Source organism: Zonotrichia leucophrys, chromosome 1 (genome assembly GCF_028769735.1).
Source record: "Zonotrichia leucophrys gambelii isolate GWCS_2022_RI chromosome 1, RI_Zleu_2.0, whole genome shotgun sequence".
Taxonomy (NCBI): domain Eukaryota; kingdom Metazoa; phylum Chordata; class Aves; order Passeriformes; family Passerellidae; genus Zonotrichia; species Zonotrichia leucophrys.
This window is the reverse complement of record NC_088169.1, coordinates 14,004,193-14,022,074: the sequence shown is the minus strand read 5'-3', so window position 1 is coordinate 14,022,074 and position 17,882 is coordinate 14,004,193. Positions and strand designations below refer to the sequence as shown.

The 17,882-nt window shown below is 36.9% G+C and overlaps 1 protein-coding gene across 1 annotated transcript in view; it reads left to right on the top strand.

Annotated features, from left to right (window-relative positions):
- Window positions 1-17,882, top strand: part of POLA1 (DNA polymerase alpha 1, catalytic subunit) — a 184,202-nt gene that overhangs the window by 67,729 nt on the left and 98,591 nt on the right. Inside the window, 6 exon segments of the mRNA XM_064707038.1 lie at window positions 2,739-2,944; window positions 4,175-4,307; window positions 5,797-5,928; window positions 7,921-8,095; window positions 15,282-15,460; window positions 17,171-17,302. Coding sequence (XP_064563108.1) covers window positions 2,739-2,944; window positions 4,175-4,307; window positions 5,797-5,928; window positions 7,921-8,095; window positions 15,282-15,460; window positions 17,171-17,302 — 957 coding nt within the window.

The following is a 17,882-nucleotide window of genomic DNA, read 5'->3' as shown; positions in this document are numbered from 1 at the left end:
AAAGCAAAGATGTATTCAGTACAGTATTAAACAGAAGTAATTTAATTTTAAGGCAGAGAGTGATTCCAGGGTTTTTTAGAATACTTTTGCCTTCATGCCAGTGGGAACATTTAGAAGTAGATGCATTCAGGAGCAGAAAATGGGATAATAACTTGATATCATAACTGAGTAGCAGGAGGGCTGTTGGCATGGTAGAAAGCAGTCTTTCTCTTTTATTTGCCACATGCAAGATTATATATGATTTCTAGTGTATATACAGTAGTCTATAAGAAAGTTTAATCTTACTCCAGTTTTGTGTGTGTGGTTTCATTCTGGTTTATTTTTTGTCCCTGTGCTCCCATTTGATGGCTAAACATTACAGAGGATAGTTAATTAACAATAACTTTTATGAAATCTGACAGGATAAGCATGATAGGTTAAGTACATCTGAATTAGAGTCAGGTTTTCTGAGAGAATAGGTTTGTGTTTGAACTTGTCAGCTGCTTAATGAGAGTAAAATCTTAAGCTTTTTTAATCCATTGTACTTCTGTATTATATATCAGGTTTTTTTAATTGAACATAAAAAAAAAGGACAGAAAGATATGTTTTGATTAAAACCATGTACAACATATAAAAAGTGAGTAAACTTATCCCTGTAAAATGGCACAGTCAAACCTTGCATCAAAATTGCAGATGTTTTGGCTTTCAATATTCTTTCTGTGGCAGAAAAAAGTGATTCATATCTGTCTCATTTCACGTTTCTTGTTTGTTTGTTTATTCCTCAAGAAAGTGGCAGTGTTCTTTTTGCTAACACTTTGATCATTTGCATTTTCCTTGTTTTGAGTAATTCCTATTAAAAAAATCAGGATAAAGAATTGTCTGTTTTGATGAGGAACACTCTCAAGAAATGTCTCTGCTCCACTGCATAGTAATTTCTTTCTCAAAGTTTTGTGTTCAGAGGTGAGGAATATTAACATTGCTTTCACTGTAGTTTTGCTTTAATGTAGATTGTGTGGAAGGCACAGAGGTTTAATGCAAACAATTACAGTGCGAGCAGTTAGTGAGTGTACCCCTGTTCTGATGTAAAGTTTGAATTTATGAATTGTCTTCAGCAGTGAAGCATTCCTCCAAGAAATTAATTTTGGTTTTTTATTGGAGAAAATTCTCTTATGTGCCTTCTGAATTCCCCCATCTAATGTGTGTTTTCTCTCCCACCCTTAACCCTCCAGTATTTACATCCATGCCCTTTTCAGTGATTACTTAGCAGAAGTTTTTTTCTCATTTTCTGTGTGTCCTTGTGAATCACATTTGCCAGTACATTCAGTACTGAACTCTTACTGGGTTTGGAGCACTTGGTTAGTATGCTGTAAGAAAGAAAAGTGAAAAATAAAAATTGCAGAAAAATGTTCAGAAGAATTGTTTGACTGTTTTAAGAAAGAAGATATGAACCTTATAGCAAAATGGTTTTTGCCTCATGATGTCCTTCAAAATTTAGAAATATACAGGAGACATCAAAGTAATGGTAATTCCTGCAATAGGGGGTACAGAGGTCTAAGAGAGAAAAACTAAGTACACACATATATGTATACACAGAAATGAAAAGTTTTTAAGGAAGGTTTTGGTTAAAATGGTAATCTGAGTTCAAAGCTAGATAGGAAACCAGTGAGATTTTATGCTGAAGGTCCTGTTCTTGGTGAGAAGAACTTAAATGCATATCCAACTTCAGTGAGACATGAGAAGAGGATAGTTGATAGCTGGTGGTAAAAGCGTGAGTGAATATGGATACTGAAAATCAACAGGGAAAGTTAAATTGTAAAGGAAAGAAAGTAAAGAGCAGAACATGAAGACAGAACAGGACACCTGGCATATGCAGATACTCTGTTGAAGAACATAAACTAAAAACATATGAAGAAAGAAAAAGGAAAAAGGCAAGTGGGAAACTTTCAGCCTAGCCAATAGGTGGGTGAATGTGTACTGGAACCAAAGTTTTTGTGGAAGGTTCATGCTGTTTTGAGCTGTTGCACTTCTGTTCCCTTAGAAGAGAGGTAAGAGGTACTTGGTACTAAATAAGGACAATATATCAGTGCCATGTGAAACTTTTTTTGTATGGATAAAACATATCCTGTGTGTAGAAAAACCTCACCTTTTCCTCTCAAGGAAATCAGGCTATGGAAAGGGTGTGTATTTTGTGGGGAAGGGTAAAAGAAACTTGCCTGTTTTTCCTGAACATGCACACACAGAGCTCTTGTCTGCAGTCATAGTTTTTCTCCCCTCCCTGGTTTAGAATGAGAGTGGGAAGAAAGAAAGGTGCCTTTGCAAGATAACTTTTCTATGAGACTATTTGCCTTTTCTGTCTGAGTGACCATCTCTTGTCTTTGCCTAGTAAGGAGGTCCCTACTGTGAAATCCCTTGTTTGCTTAAATTATGGGAGAGTTTAGGTGGAGTAGCTGTTCTGGTAAAAAGACCTCGAGTCAGTTATCTCCAAGGTCACTTCAATCTCATGTTTATCTGCCTTCCTTAATTTGATTAAGGAGTCAGATGTACCAAGCTGTAGATACTAAAAAAGTCAATGGGTCAACCTTAATTTTAGTAGTAACTTGTAGTTACTAGTGTACAATGAATTAATGATATCTGACCAGCCTTTAAAATGTGTATGCAAATACACAGGGTGTAATGTAACTTGTTTTAAAACTTAAGAACAATTGACTTTGTCCATTGTTAAATTGTTGCATTTGTCGTTAATGTTGGTGCATTTGCAGATCAAAAATGAAGTGAACAAGCTGTACAAATTGTTGGAAATTGATATTGATGGAATTTTTAAGTCCTTGCTATTGTTAAAGAAGAAGAAATATGCTGCTCTGAGTGTGGAACCAACAGGAGATGGGAAATATGTAACTAAACAAGAGCTGAAAGGGCTGGATATAGTCCGGAGAGATTGGTGTGATCTTGCTAAACAGACTGGCAAGTGAGTTTCTTTGTGGCATTGTCTTCTTTGCTCTGAAACAGTAAACATTTGTACTTACTTTTCTAAACATTTGATACTGTGTTTCTTGAAGATCACAGTTGTTAACTAACATCAGGACTTAGCTGATTTTTGGAGGACATGTAAACGTCTGCCATTGGTAATAGGTTAGACCTGTGCTAGTCCAAATGTCACTGAATTTCACTCTCTGGTTTTGTATCTCCTGTGGAAGCTGTGCTCTTGAGTTGTCAGTGTTGTAAATGTCATTTAATAAACCAGGACTGAAATCTTGTGGAGATGGCAGATGCTGTCAGCATTTGGAGTTGTAGGTTCTAGGTCAGATGGTTTATTTCCTAAAGAAGCTGGTGCTCAGCACTTTCAGCACTCTCTAAAAAAGCTGGGAGTGCACTGGCTGCAGCCTGAGGAGGTGGTCCCTTTCTCCAAGACTGCTTCTCTTTCCTTTTGCCATGAGACTTCATTGTGATGGATACTGGATTGACTATTTATTAATTGTCGTTGCACAGGGCATTTTAATGCTTTAATTCAGTAGAAGCAACACATTTAGCATCATAGAAAGAAAGAGAGAGTGGAGAGGTGGTCATCTGGGTGCTGACTCATTGTATAATGCCTCTTGAAAACTTAAACAGCTCGTGGTCCAAATGTATCCAAAAATGAATACTTTTCACATCTGTAAAAATACACCACACACTTGCTTACTGTTCTTAAGACTTGCATTTTCTAAGAAAAGATGCATCATAATAGAAGCAAATTTTTCCAAGTTAGGAATGTATTAGTAATTAAAGCTATACAAATGTTGGAGAGTGTTCTTTAGTGACTAACTCTTCTGCAGCTGGCAGATCTTCCAACCACATTTTGCAGCAATAGGCAAGACTTTGCTTACTTGATATGTTCTCTTCTCCCCCATATCTTAAGATACCTGCTATGGAATGATAAATGGAAAAATGAATGACAGAAGAAAATAGAAAGTTGCACTCACCCATTCCAAATCATTATTTAGCATTATAACTATTTGCAGTAATTTGCTTTTAGTAAAATAAGTAAATAAATAAAACACAACATAAAATATACTGGTAAATTTCTATAAATTTTTCATCAGGCTTCATCCTTGGGCTCTTTAAAGTCTAGAGAAAATCTAGGGGAAGAGAACATTCTGTCTGTTGTAATGGTTTTGCACGTGCCAAGCTTTTCTTAATTTTAGTGCTATTTTTGCAGCTATGTAATTGGTCAGATTCTTTCTGATCAGCCCCGAGACATAATTGTGGAAAATATTCAAAGGCGACTTATAGAAATTGGAGAAAATGTGGTCAGTGGTCAGATCCCTGCAAATCAGTTTGAAATAAACAAGGTGAGTGATCTTGCACTTTTCTGTCTCAGAAAAACTTTGCTGTTCCTGCATATATTGACTGCTGAAAAATATTTAATCCTTATGATGCTGTGAAACAGCAGGAGTTTTATTAGGTACTGAATAGTTCAGGACATGCTGTGAAGATTCTACAGTTTGAGGGGGAAAAAGCCCTACTGGGGCTGGAGGCTCCAGAATAACACCTTTGTGTCTTGTCCCATCCTGCTGTTTACCAGGCTCACTCTGCACTTTGAGAATGATATGATGTTTTCAGGGGAAGTTCTCTCCTAAGCTGTTACTTTATATTTCAGGCATGAAATGCATAAACTGAAGAATGCATTGGAAACAAATCAAATACTCTTGTTTTCTAGAAAACTCTAATAATATTTCCCTAGAAAGCTCTGTATAAAAAAGTTAATAGTCATTTTGACACCTTATTCAGGACTTTGGTGCAACAAGAAGTAAAATACTCTGCCTTGTTTACAGCAGTTTTAGCAGCAGCATTGCAGTTTTGGGAGTTTTTTTGGTAATCCTCAATGATAAAAAACTGTATTTTTAGCTTCAGAGACTCCCCTTTCCTGTTGAGGAGGTGTTTCACCAGTGAATTGGGTATTACATGCCCCTCTTATGCTTCTAATAGAAGAGATCTATCAACTGTCTATCCAAAGTCTGTTTCTTTTGCCAGCTGGACACCTGTCTGCTCTGTAAGACTGTGTCAATCAGTTAAGAAATGTGTTCAGGTTGTCATATGAGTGTAGAGAAATCACTGAATTTTATGGTTGACTCAAAAAATGCATAAACAAAAAAAGAATGTTCTGATGCAAATCTTCTAAAAGCACTTAGTGTCCCTGTAAAAGATATATATAGCAAAATGTTCACTTAAAATTCCTAAAGTTCCTTTGTTTTATTACTTCAGAAAAAAAATGTATTTAACTGTTAAGTCAAGTGTAGAAGTTGTGTCTAAGAATTGGGATGACAGTAAATATTTAAATGTAGTATTTTATTTTGTTTAAAGGAAAAAGTCATTGTGGAATGTCAGCAGTATGAGATACACAGAAGTATTTAAATTCAGTTGTACCCTCTTGCTGCAGAGCTTGTTGTGTACCCTTAGCTACACAATATTCAGATTTACTGTATGAACAGGAGTAAGAGGGTACTGTCTGTTTCTGTTTTTGTATTTTGCATAATATTGTCATCTTCAATTTAGTTTAAGTTTAAAACAATTGCATTATGATCACAACATGCATTTTTCAGATAGTAATTGTAAAAACATCCTTTTGTTTTATTAATAATATTTATAAAATTTGAAGGACTGGTTCCTAGGGCTTAACATATGGCAAATAAGTTTCTTTTATATTGCTTTGTGTTTCAGATGAACTTGTAAATAGTAGAAGGATGAAGATAGCTACTATGTGGTCTTGTCTTTTAAAGCTCTGAGAAGTAATGGATTTTTCTCATAGTTATGTTTCTGTTTTCCCCTTTGATATTTTAGGCATTGACAAAAGATCCCCAGGATTATCCTGACAAAAAAACCTTGCCACATGTGCATGTGGCCATGTGGATAAACTCTCATGGAGGCCGAAAGGTGAAGGCAGGAGACACAGTGTCATATATCATTTGTCAGGTAAAAATGTCTTTCTTTATAGCTAAATACTAGGTATTGTTTTGAGATACAGCAAAAAAATCCCAGCTTAGCTCCTGGGAAAATAGTTTTGGCATTTCTTTTTGGTGAGGTAGTCTTATATTTTAAAATAGTCTGCTGTCTGTACTACATTTAGTTTTATAGAGCATTGTGATCAGCTCAGCAACTATTTCCATATAGTGACTGGTAAAATCTCCCTGAACTCATTCATGTTTGGAGCTAGAACTTAGTTTGAAGAAAATGCCTAGTCTTCATTTTCAGCAGAAGAAAATTCTGGTGGTGAAGACCCTTTAATTTGTGGACAGATAATTGTTGTTGATTAAATAGTGTTATTGTTTTTCCAGTATCACCTTTGTCTGTTCAATTCATAGTCATTGGATCTGGTGGCACCTCTGATGTATGGACTGGGAAATTTGAGCCACTTTCTGGTTTCAGGTGTTTACCCTATGAATGCTTATCCCTATTTCACAAATATCTACTCCACTTTGGTTCTGTTAATTTTAAAAAAATAGTAGATTGAGTTAGATGGACCAAGGGATCTTTTAGGCCAAGCTGATGAACTTGACAATGTGACTATTTCAGCTCCTTCATTATTTTCAAACCAAAATATACTGTATTTGACTTAATTGAGAGTCCTTGGGCTGGCACCCCAAAGCTGCCAAGACTTTTGAGAGCTGGGCCCCGGGTGCGGCTGAGCAGTGGCACAATACGAGAGAAGAATATACTTGTTGAAAGAAGGGAGCTGAAGGAGTTGCATTGTAATTATTTTTGCAAAGCAGCTGGATGAGCTGAATAGTCCTAAATTAATTTTGTTCTGAATACTAAGTTGTCTGAAAGGAGTAGGAGGGACCAATGGCTTGCAGTCTGTCTTTATTAGTGATGGGTTTTCAGTCCATCATTGCTGACCCTATTGAAACCAGTAGCTCGTCTTAAATGAAAAAGTGAAGGTGTCATGTATTAATGCATTTGTTCTATTTTGCTTTAAAAAAATCAAAAAAGAGACTATACTTAGCAAAAAGCCCCCCAAACAATTGTGATGCTTCACCCTACCCTGCCCCGTTCCTATAAATGTTTACATCTATTACAGAATCTTGCAAAAATACTGCTTTGAGTTTTGCTCTAAGATTTTTGACACACATTAGAAATAATATTTCCTAGGGCAGTTGAGGAGTGGGATTACAATTCTACAGATTTAACTGAGTTATATTTTCCAAGAGTACTGTCGTCTTAGATCTGATACTTAATTCCTCCATGTATATTGTTTTCAATTTAGTTATTGCCTTCCCAAATTGAATTATTTTATCCTTATCTTCCTCTTTCAAGTTAGAGAAGAATGTAATGTATATTTTAACCTCTAAATGCTGTTTCTCTTTTGGCTTGAGATGTCACCATATATTTCTTTCAGTATTTCTGAATATTTTACAATTTCCTCTTTCTAATCAATGCTGTTGCCTCTGTGATTTATTCATATGCCAATGAGTGCTGGCCCATTTTCTGACCATTCATTCTATTAATATCTTTATAGAATTAAAGAATATAAATTTCTTAGCAAAACAGATATAGTTTTGATATCCACGACTTAGAATTTGCTTGTTGTGCAAAATGATAATGCTGGTTTAGTACAAAGTGAATCCAAAATGCATGCCCTCTGTGTATTTTTAACTGGGCTGATGGCTACAATGTGTTTTCATTGTGCATTTCAGAATTGACAGATGGGACTGTTTACTCTGTCTCCTCGTACTGATTTGCACGTGTAGGCTACAATAATACAAGCTGGTTTTGCATTCTTGAACTTGCTAGTTGATGCCAGCATCAGCAATGCAGTTTTTTTACTACTGCTGGATTTGTATTGGATGCATAATAAATCAACCAAAAGAGTGTGTAATGATTTTGCATTAAAATTATACATAATATTTGAAGCATAATCCTTTGTATAGAGTTTTTTCACACTTTGTTTTGTATGTGTCTCCTTAGGATGGATCAGATCTCAGTGCCAGCCAGCGAGCATATGCTCCAGAACAGTTAAAAAAGCAAGAAAATCTAAAGATTGATTATCAGTACTACCTGTCACAGCAAATACATCCAGTAGTTGCTAGAATATGTATGCCCATAGAGGGAATTGACTCTGTTCTTATTGCAACGTGGTTAGGTAAGTATTCTAAATTCAGTTTATTTGAAGAATTTCAAGACCCAAAGAGAGAGGTTTTAATGTATGTTTCTCAACAGAAATGCTTCCCCAGATCGGTCTTTTTACATTGAACAATAGCTTGTGTTTCACAGCCTGTAGAAAGCAGTGTGGACTCTAATACTAATTCTGCAGAATAGTATTTTTTCAGAAAGTGATCACTAACATGAATTTAATCTTACAATCCTTGTTCAGAGTTACAAAATCTGCTTTTCAGAAATGACAGTACTATTGCATGTCTCTGAGATTTCAAGTTACTAAAGGAGTTCTGGAGTGTGTAATATTTTTCCAGAGAGAAATGCTGGCATTTCTGGCATCTTCCCAGGGGGGGAAAAAGTCATAATTACAATGAAAGAATACAAATTTTTACTAGGATGTAAGTGAAGACTTGATTGCTAGACCTGACTTAGCGGATAATAGAAACATAAAATCTTAGTAACAGTGTTAACTGTTTCATATGGTGGAATTAAGTGGTCCCAAAACCAAGAAGTGCTGTCAAAAAAATATAACTAATGTTAGTGATCCATGAAATCAACAGTTTTAATTCAAATGAGCAACAGGGAATTGCTCTTGTTGGAGTTCTTTTTCCTTTTAAAAGGATGTCTCAGAATTAGAGATTTTTCTGCCCAACTGTGATTGCCTCTTTCTTCTCTTTTCCCTGGGCTTCTTACCTAGAAAAACTGAAAGGTTGAAAATTTGTTAACAGTTTTATTGGGTCTTTGTTCTTGAAAATGCTGTGCTCTGTGTGTGTATTCCTTTTAGTGTTGTTTCCTCCTCAAAAGTGATTAACCAACAGACTTGACTGATCTTGATAAACAGAAATTTTGTGATTTGTAACTCACACGTAGTTCGTTATTTTCAAAAGTGTTGTTCAAGGACATGAAAAAGTTGTTAATTTTGCTGGCTATGAAATTATTGACAAGACTGCCTTTTCTCTGAAAGAACTTCTAGAGAGTTGCACTCTGTCAGTTTAATAGTTTGTGTTTTGCCTGTGTCTACAGGAAGTTCAGACCTGCAGAAATTAATTTATTCAGAATATTGCAATGCTCATAGGAAGAGTTAGTTGTCAGCATTTTGTGTTTAGGTAAAGGAGGCCAAGATCCAGGATTTGGCCAATTAAAAATCAACTGGTAGAGGATAGTCTCAGGACCCTTAACCTGTGTAACTGCATCTCTGTAGCTCCCTTAGTAGCAGCTGAATAGCTTGGAGATTGTACTTGGAATGTGTGCAAGAAAGGTGCCTTGCTGTTTCTCAGGAAGGAGGATGATAACCATGAAGGATCTTAATCTCCCAAGACAATCCTTGTACGTGCAGCTTTTTCCATCTCCATTTCTGAGTGGTTGAGAAGGGGTTGAAGGCACAAATTCTGCCTTTTCTGAGTCAGCAAAGGTGTCTCTTGGAGGCATTTGATGTTCCACATGTCCTCAACAGCTCTCATGCTCTGAGGAGGTGCCAGCCCTACTCCACACATGCAGGCTGACCACACAAATCATCCTGTTTATTATGTGGCAAGGCCTTGGTATCCAACTTTCCCTTGATGTCAGAGTTGACTGTGTGGCATGCCTGACTGAAAAGGTCAAGCACTCTTGGTTAGGTTGAAGGGGTTTAAAATAGGCAGCAAAGTTGTACTTCATTTAGGTAAAAGACAGGAACGATTTCTAAAGCTAGTTTATTTTTATTGGCAAAGATTGTTAGTCTTGTAGAGTTAAGCTCAAATTCAGAGCTCTTACTCACAACAGGTTAGATTTTCAGAAAAGACTGGCTTCCTTCAGACACCTAAATTAACTACCCAGATCTTAAGAACTCTGTGCCACTTGATAGGCACAGAAGGTCCTGCCACTGTTTGCAAGTGCCTGTGCTGCTTTTTGCACTGTAGTACATTCCAGATGAAGATTTCTTTTATGGTCTGTAATAACATCATGCAGCTGAGAGTTTATTAATAGTCCACAATTGTCAGTCTGAAAACCTGTATGTATCTATTACAGTCTTAGATCTGAAGTGTGTTCAGTTTGACCTTGCTGTACAGTCAAAATTTTATCACCTTCCCCAGCTTTGTTTTCTTGGGGAAGCTTAAATTGTGCTTGAGGGTAAAGTCAGGTCTCTTTCAAGACTTCTGATCTGCTTAGGTTTTCATATACAGCACTTGATCAGGGCTGTACATTAGTCATTGCAAGCTGAAGTTATCTTACAGGGTTTTTAAAATGGTACTGGAGGCATAGTCAAGTGGTTTTCTTTCATAAAAATCAAAAATCCTTTGTAAGATACAAAAGAGTGCAAGATACTTGAGTCCATCTTGGTAAAACAAGCAAATATGGAAACTGTTAACTGATCTGTGATGCTAAGTTGGGCTTTTTTACTTAGTATTTTCATCATGATATACATCCAAATTCCCATTGTTTTTCCCATCTTGTTGCAAAAAGGCACACTTTCCCATTCTGAAGGATACATAAGCATCATATCTATGGACCAAAACCTGTTGCATTCTCACTGTGAGTTTCTTCCTCCACTGATCACATTTATTGTATTATGTAGAATATGTGTTTGTATAGGGAGAGTGGTTGTAGAAAAATGATCTTGGCTGCATGTTTAACAGAATCTACAATAATGCATGTTTCTAAGGTGAGTGTTTGCTGTCACCCTGCTAGTCTGAGTAGATAAAATTGAACTCTGCTGGGGAAGCTTGGCTCACATCAAAGTGCTGAAAAGTTCTTTGTTCTGTCTGTGCTCAAAGCAAGTAATTTTAAAAATTATATTCGACACTGAAGAACTGGAGCAAATAATGCAACTTAAAAATTGCAGAGAACCCCTTAAATATAATGTTTCTTCACTATGGAACCAAGTGGAAAAGCACCTTTTGTTTTGGGGCATTGTAGGAGGTCTGCTGAGCTTTGAGAGATGGAAGCTCGTTGTTCCTAAAAACGAGAACCTCCTGGGCATACTCCTGCATTCACTCTCTGTCTTGAAGTTTCTCTGGAAATGCAGTGACAAGATGAGGATTGTCTCAGTTAGTAAAACTAAATAAAGTCTGCAATCTAATCAGTTATATCATTGAATAAATCTGATCTTCCTAAGTCTTGGAGACCTGACTTCATCCTTAAGATATCCAGCTTTTAAACTGGAAGAACTGTATAGCACAGCAATTCTCTTACTGTATTTCAAATAAGGTTGTTTTGTTAATACATGAGTACTGCTCCTTGTCTCAGAGAAAAGTTCCATCTTATTTGTGTGTTGTCAGAAATAAGCAGACATTATGGAAGCAGAGTTCTTTAACCATGAGACTTCTGTAGCTGTTACTGCAGAATATTATTTGTTTCAAATGATGGAAGTTGATGACTGCTGTCCTAGACAGTGTCATGATGTTCTGAAAGAGGTGTGTGCTGCTGCCTTAGAGGGATATGCACGTTGGTGCTCTGCAGATTGCTTGGCATTGGGCATTTGTTAGGAAGGCTGTCTGATTTTAGGGAGTCATTACTGGCTTCTGATGAGGCTTGTCATTAGGAGCACTTCCCAGTTCTGCTCCCTGCTTTGAGGTAGTGTCGATGTGTTAGCTGCTTCTTGTAAGGACACCCACCAGCACCAAATATATTGGCTTTTTAAATTGTCTTTAAAAAAAAATATTGTTAGAGAATTGTTCAGTTGTCTTTAATGTTGTGTGTGGCAGCTGCACAGACAGGCTCTCCAGACAGAAACCAGGATGGATGCTCTCCTTGTGGCATGCAGAATTTACCTCAGGTTTTGACTTTTTTGTTGTTTTGCTCACATTAGGGAGTGAAGTGAAAGGACAGCGATGAAAATTAAGATTAAAGTAGTGACAAAACTTCATGACAATACAATAAGTAGCCCTAGAGCGTGTGGACTTTGCTGTTTGTGTGCTGGCTGGGTGTTCTGAGATCCTCCAGTCCTGCTCAGAACCTGAGAATCGCTAAAGTGCGTTGGTGTTAATAAAAGAAAGAATGAAAATATGAATGAATAAAAGAGACAACTCTAAGATGGATGAATAAAAGAAGCAATACCGATGTGAGTGCGCAAACGAAGGGCCCGGCCGGGCGGGCGGCCCCGCGGGCCCCGCTGCAGTGCGCGGCGCCGGCCGCGGGGTGGCAGCACCGGCTGCCGATTCCCGGCCTCCCGCGCGGGGTCCCTGGGGAAAGGTGCGGGCGGAGCCGCCGCGGCCCCCGAGCACCTGCGGCTGGAATGCGGCATCCCGGGAACGGGCCCCGGGAACGAACCCCGGGCACAGCTCCCGGGAACGGCCCCCGGGCACAGCCCCGAGCACAGCCTCGGGAACAGCCCCCGGCCCCCGCACGGCGGCCCGGCGGCCGCGGCGCCCCTGTGCCCGCGGGGGAAGGAAGGGCACAAGCCATCCGCAGAAATGTTGCTTTTAAAATACTGCGTTTGGTTAAAAATCTCTGACCTTTTTTTTTCAGGTTCTTGGGTGACCCGCTTAGCTTGCCAGTTAGTAATGGTTTTAATAATTCTGTTGAATAATTAAGGAACACTTCCCCGAACTTAGTTGTGTTAATTAGTTTGGTCACTCCGCACGTCTGTCATGTCGCAGTGCTTTGTCCTGCATCCAGCCTTGAGGTTTTGGTGAGCTGATAAAGCTCACCTGCAGTGCAGGAAATTTAATGATAGCCATGAAGACTTTTTTTTCTGTCAGAGTGAGTCAAAGTTGCTTTGATTTTTATTTCTTCTTGATGTCATGAGGAAAAAAAAAATAAAAAAAAGGAGTTCAAAGTTCACTGATTGGTCTCATCCTATTAATTAAAAAAATTACCAAAACCAGATATTATTTCTTTTCCCACTGCCCAATTAGATATCCCCTGTTTTGTGTACCAAGTAGAATAATGTGACCAGTGTGACCTGGACTGAGAGGATACCTGTTAGGTGCTGAAATGGATTAACTGAACCAACTAACTATTCCTGAAAGGGGATAATAAATAGAATAGTTCCTAATTCCACAAGATAATTAAGGTAGGCATGTTCTTTCAAAGCCTGATTTGGAGTCCCTTTTATTTCACTGTGGCTGTTTGCACACCAAAACTTAACTGTATGCTTGGTTCAGCACAATATTTTTTTGGGTTTTTTTCTGGCCAAAACAGCTAAGAAAATTCAGAGATAGGTGTGATGTAAATTCTTACAATCAATTTTTTTCCCTGTTAAATTAAAATAAAATGACCAATACTTAGTCACTGTTTTTGACTCAGTGTTGGAGAACTGCAGTTGTCTGATGACCAGAATTTGTCTCCTTTTATCTTTTAGTGAGCTACTTTCCTCCATATTTGTGTTTTGGGAAAAAAACCAAAGATTCCTAGCTGAACTGTAATGGTGTCTATATCAGAAAGTTAGAATGATGTTTTTTCATTCCACTTCTGAACTCAGAGTAAACTGAGATTTTTTGTTTTCACCATTACTGTCTTAGATCCAACCTACTGCATAGTTGTTTTTTTGCAAAATCAGAATACTGAACTCAGTTCCCTTTCTAAACCTTTTATCTACTACCTGTGTGCTGCATATGTATTACCAACCCTTCTATTAAAAAAAAAAGCCAGAAAAAACCCCTACAGTCTTTTTTGGGGGATACCATGTGTATTAAAGTGTAAAATATGCTATTAGCTGTGTATTTTACTTTTGCCTTTTTACTTTAAATGAATAGTGGAGAACTGTATTAAAAGTTTAGAAACCTCCTGGAGGTGAATTGTTAACCTTTCTGCATTGACATTTTTTTCTTTTGGCAAAATTGGTAAGATTGAATAAATTTTAGTGAAACCCATATTCTATCAAGAAGCAAATAAATTTATTTGGCAATGCAATTTTTCCTTGTGCTTGAATTTGTTTTAAGACTATGACATAAAAATTCAGAATAGTGGTATTAAAGTCAAACATATAAAATATTTTGTATAAAGACAATTTATATCTGCCTGTATAACACAGGTGTTATAAGTGCAATAATATTTGCGTAGTTTAACTGAATATTGTTCCTAACCATTGTCTTTAAATGTCACAGTACAGTTATAGTAAGGTGAAGGTTCACTTTCTATTTGTAGTCTTGGTTACATTTCTTATAGGAATTATTACATTTTTTAAACTGAAGTTTATACAGGATATGGTTTAACACAATGTATTGTGTTACTTGGCTTAATGTCTGTTAAAAATATTATTAAAGTGCTTCTCTGATCTTTTTGTTTTACTACTAAAGTGAGCCATAGTTTTCGGAGGGTTTTCTCCTACGTGCTCATTCGATAAAATTTTTTTTCTGAACATGTGTCTTTTCCTAAAGTTAACAAAAAACCCCTGTAAATGAGATGCATGGACTTCTAAAATGTTGCACATGACAAAGGATGACAGAACTTGAGGATTTTATTAAGTTTACTTTGGCAGTCTTATTCCTAGAACAGTGAACTTCGTGCTTGCTTGCTTATTTACTTATTTGTGGTTGAATCAGTATTTCTGGGATCTCTTTTGTGTATTTATTTGTTTAAAATCTTGAGTTCTGGCAATCAAAAATAAAGCACTTTGTCTCCTGCGCTGCGATTTTAAATGCTGCTGCTGAATTTTAACCACTGCATTAGATTGAAACCTCCATGCTGTTAACCACTGAGCCAAAATGAAATCGACCACTGCATTGAAATCAGAGTTGGCAGTTGTGTACGGACTTGAAGGAGTTGGTAATAGCAGTGCACCCGCGTTTCTTTAATGGGGTTTTTATTCCCTGTTTTTGGTATTAATGGTGCCATTTTGATTTAAAGACTGTTTCTTAATCACGATGCACATTTTTATTGAAATATTTTCAATGTAACTTAAGAAGGAAATAACAATAAAGCTATCCTTTAGGAGTGGTTTCCTCAGAAACAAAATGTTCTCTTGCATACTCCCATGATAATGCAGCGTGCTTGTTTTATTTATAAAGCAATCTTGCGTAAGAAGATAAGTAAGATTATTTCTTCATGTCTCGTGAACCTTTATTCGTGGTTAAAAATTGTAGAATGTATTTATGTTTTATAGAGGAAGTTTTGCTAAGGAGAGATTTTCAGCTTCTGAATTTACATTTTGTAACTTTCTTTTGAATCTGCTTCACCAAGCATATGAAAAATAAGCCTGCTTGCATGGTTGACCTCTTAGTCTTTTGAAATTTTTGTTTCTTTATTAATAGGACTGGATCCCTCCCAATTCAGAGTCCATCACCATTACCATAAAGATGAGAACGATGCCTTGGTTGGTGGCCCAGCTCAGCTCACTGATGAGGAGAAATATAGGGATTGTGAAAGATTCAAGTTTTGCTGCCTCAAATGCGGAACAGAAAATATTTATGACAATGTCTTTGATGGTTCGGTTAGTTGGTTTTTTTGTTTGTTTCATTTCTGCTCATTGGTGAGAGAGAAAAATGCTTGTAGAGAGAACAGCTTTTCAGATAAGATTCAAATGATGTAGGAGAAGATACCATATTGTTTCAGTCCTGCTATTTATAGCTTTGGAGCAGATAATTGCTGGTAGGATAGTGCTGAAATATTTTTTCCCATTTTTGCATTTCAGCTGCATCGTCTTGCAGAGCGTGTGAGATTATCTGGCTTCATTAATCTGTTTGCCCACAGTCGTGAATGATTGTGCTGTTGCTTTTTAAAGGAATCCTTATCTTAACACCTTAGTAACTTCTAGTTCTCTATTTAATAAAACTTTTGTATAGCAGTGGCAGTTTCTTATCCTCAGTCATATTAATTGGAACAAAGTGCTTTTTAAACTTGTGTTTATCTTGCTGCATCCCACCTCCCTTCTTGAGAGTAAGGTTTTTCTATCTTATCTTTCCTTCTGTCTCTGTGAATTGAATAAAAAGTCATAGGGGTACATTCTTGTTGAGAAGTTCTGCCAAAAAATGTATCTCTGACCTTGGATCACATCTTGAAGTGGGGCCAAGTATTTAACTCTACACCATGTTATGTATGTATTAGTCATCGGCAAATTAGCGAGCTTCAGAGTAGTGAAAACCTTGAAACTGAAAGCAAATAAATCTTTTATCTAAATTAAAAGTAATTATTTTAAGTTAATTTGGACAAACAGCAGATGTTTTGCATTTTTTGAATCAAAATAAAGCGGTCTTTGGAAGCATGTAAGAGGAAAAGACACAAATCGAGTGATACTCTGTGAATCCTTGACTTTTTTTCATCGCAGCTGTAAATAAGACAGTTAATTGCATGTAGACTTGACAAGTTGCAGATGGGCTAACTGGAGAGGAGTGGATGTCAAACTCCTTAAAAAAAATATAACCCCACCACCAAGCCACAAAACAAATCCTGAAACCAAGCCAGAAATTTCCTCTATTTCACCTGGAACTGATTAGTGTTGTGAGTGGGGGTTTAACCAAGATGGCTCACAACAGCTGAGTCTTACCTTGCAAGAAAGTTTTCTGAAGCTGTGTGACTGTCCAGCCTACCAGACTGGTGTTATATTGTGAGAATTCCACAAACTTGATTCTTGCTGTTCACACAACACTTCCAGGTCCTGAAATTTTAATGTCAGGTGTTCAGAAGGTTTTAAAAATAAGGGAATGAGATGGTGCAAAACTGTAAGAGCTGTTCTTTGAACTTGGAGAAAATTAAAGATGATAATGTGATTTTTCTTTATGTGGTTTGTCTCTACAGCCCTGTTGGTAATTTCATAATTGGTATCTACAAGGTTGATTTCAAAGTTCTGATCAGTGGACTGAGGCTGAAGTTTGTCTCTGATAAAACAATAAACCTGGGTTTGTTTAGGTGAAGATGGGGGACCATGATTTGTTCATAGATGTTTGGGTTTTTTTACTCAGCATCTCTTTTTTAATTATTTATTAGTGGTGTGTTCTCTAAAAGAGCTTTCCTTAAGAACAGAATGAAGATATCTCTGCCCTGCAGTTTTCCATATGGGTGTGGCCAACCATGATGGCAAGAAAGAAGGCCCAGATATTATGGGCCCTTTAAGACCGGTACTTTTAAAAATATATGTATTATGTCTAAACTTCTGCTTCCATCTTCTGTCATAATGATGCTGTTTTTACACTTCTGTTTTCAGGGGCGGTTTATTGAACCCAGCTTGCAGAGGTGCAGCAAGACAGAATGTGAGGAGCCTCCTTTCAACTATGTGGTTCAAATGAACAACAAGTTACTGCTGGATATTAGACGCCACATCATAAAATACTACAGTGTAAGTATGCAGAAAATACTCTGTTGTAGGAAAGGGGTTTTTCAAATATTGCTGAGGTTTTAGTTTCATGTAACCCTTTTTTTGTGTGGTGTAAAGTAGTAGCATGCAGCATCAACCCAACCAACTTTCTGAAAATAAAACAATCAGTGAATTAAAAAATGAATTTAGAATGTTTGTTTTCTCAGTTCAACCTCAAGATAGATATATTTACATTTCTGTTACTGTTTGTGTCAGCATTATTACAGATGTAGTAGCTCTGTTTTCCAGATCTTTTGCCAGAGTGCGTTATCTCAATGCTTTTAGAAAAATCTGTGAAGCTTATCAAATATGTAGGTATCAGTTTCTCATGTAATTGAAATATGATTCTCTTTCCTCAACTCAAATTGATATATATTGTCTTACACTGTGAAAAGGAAACTCGAATATGGCTCTGTAAAATTCTTTGAAGGACTGTAGGAAGGGAAGTACTATGAATCTTTCTTAAAATTGATTGGGAAGGGAAAAAAATGAGAAGAATGGGTAGGTAATTAAATTTATATAATTCTCTTTTTTTGAGGGGTAGTGCAAGAAATCCAGAATA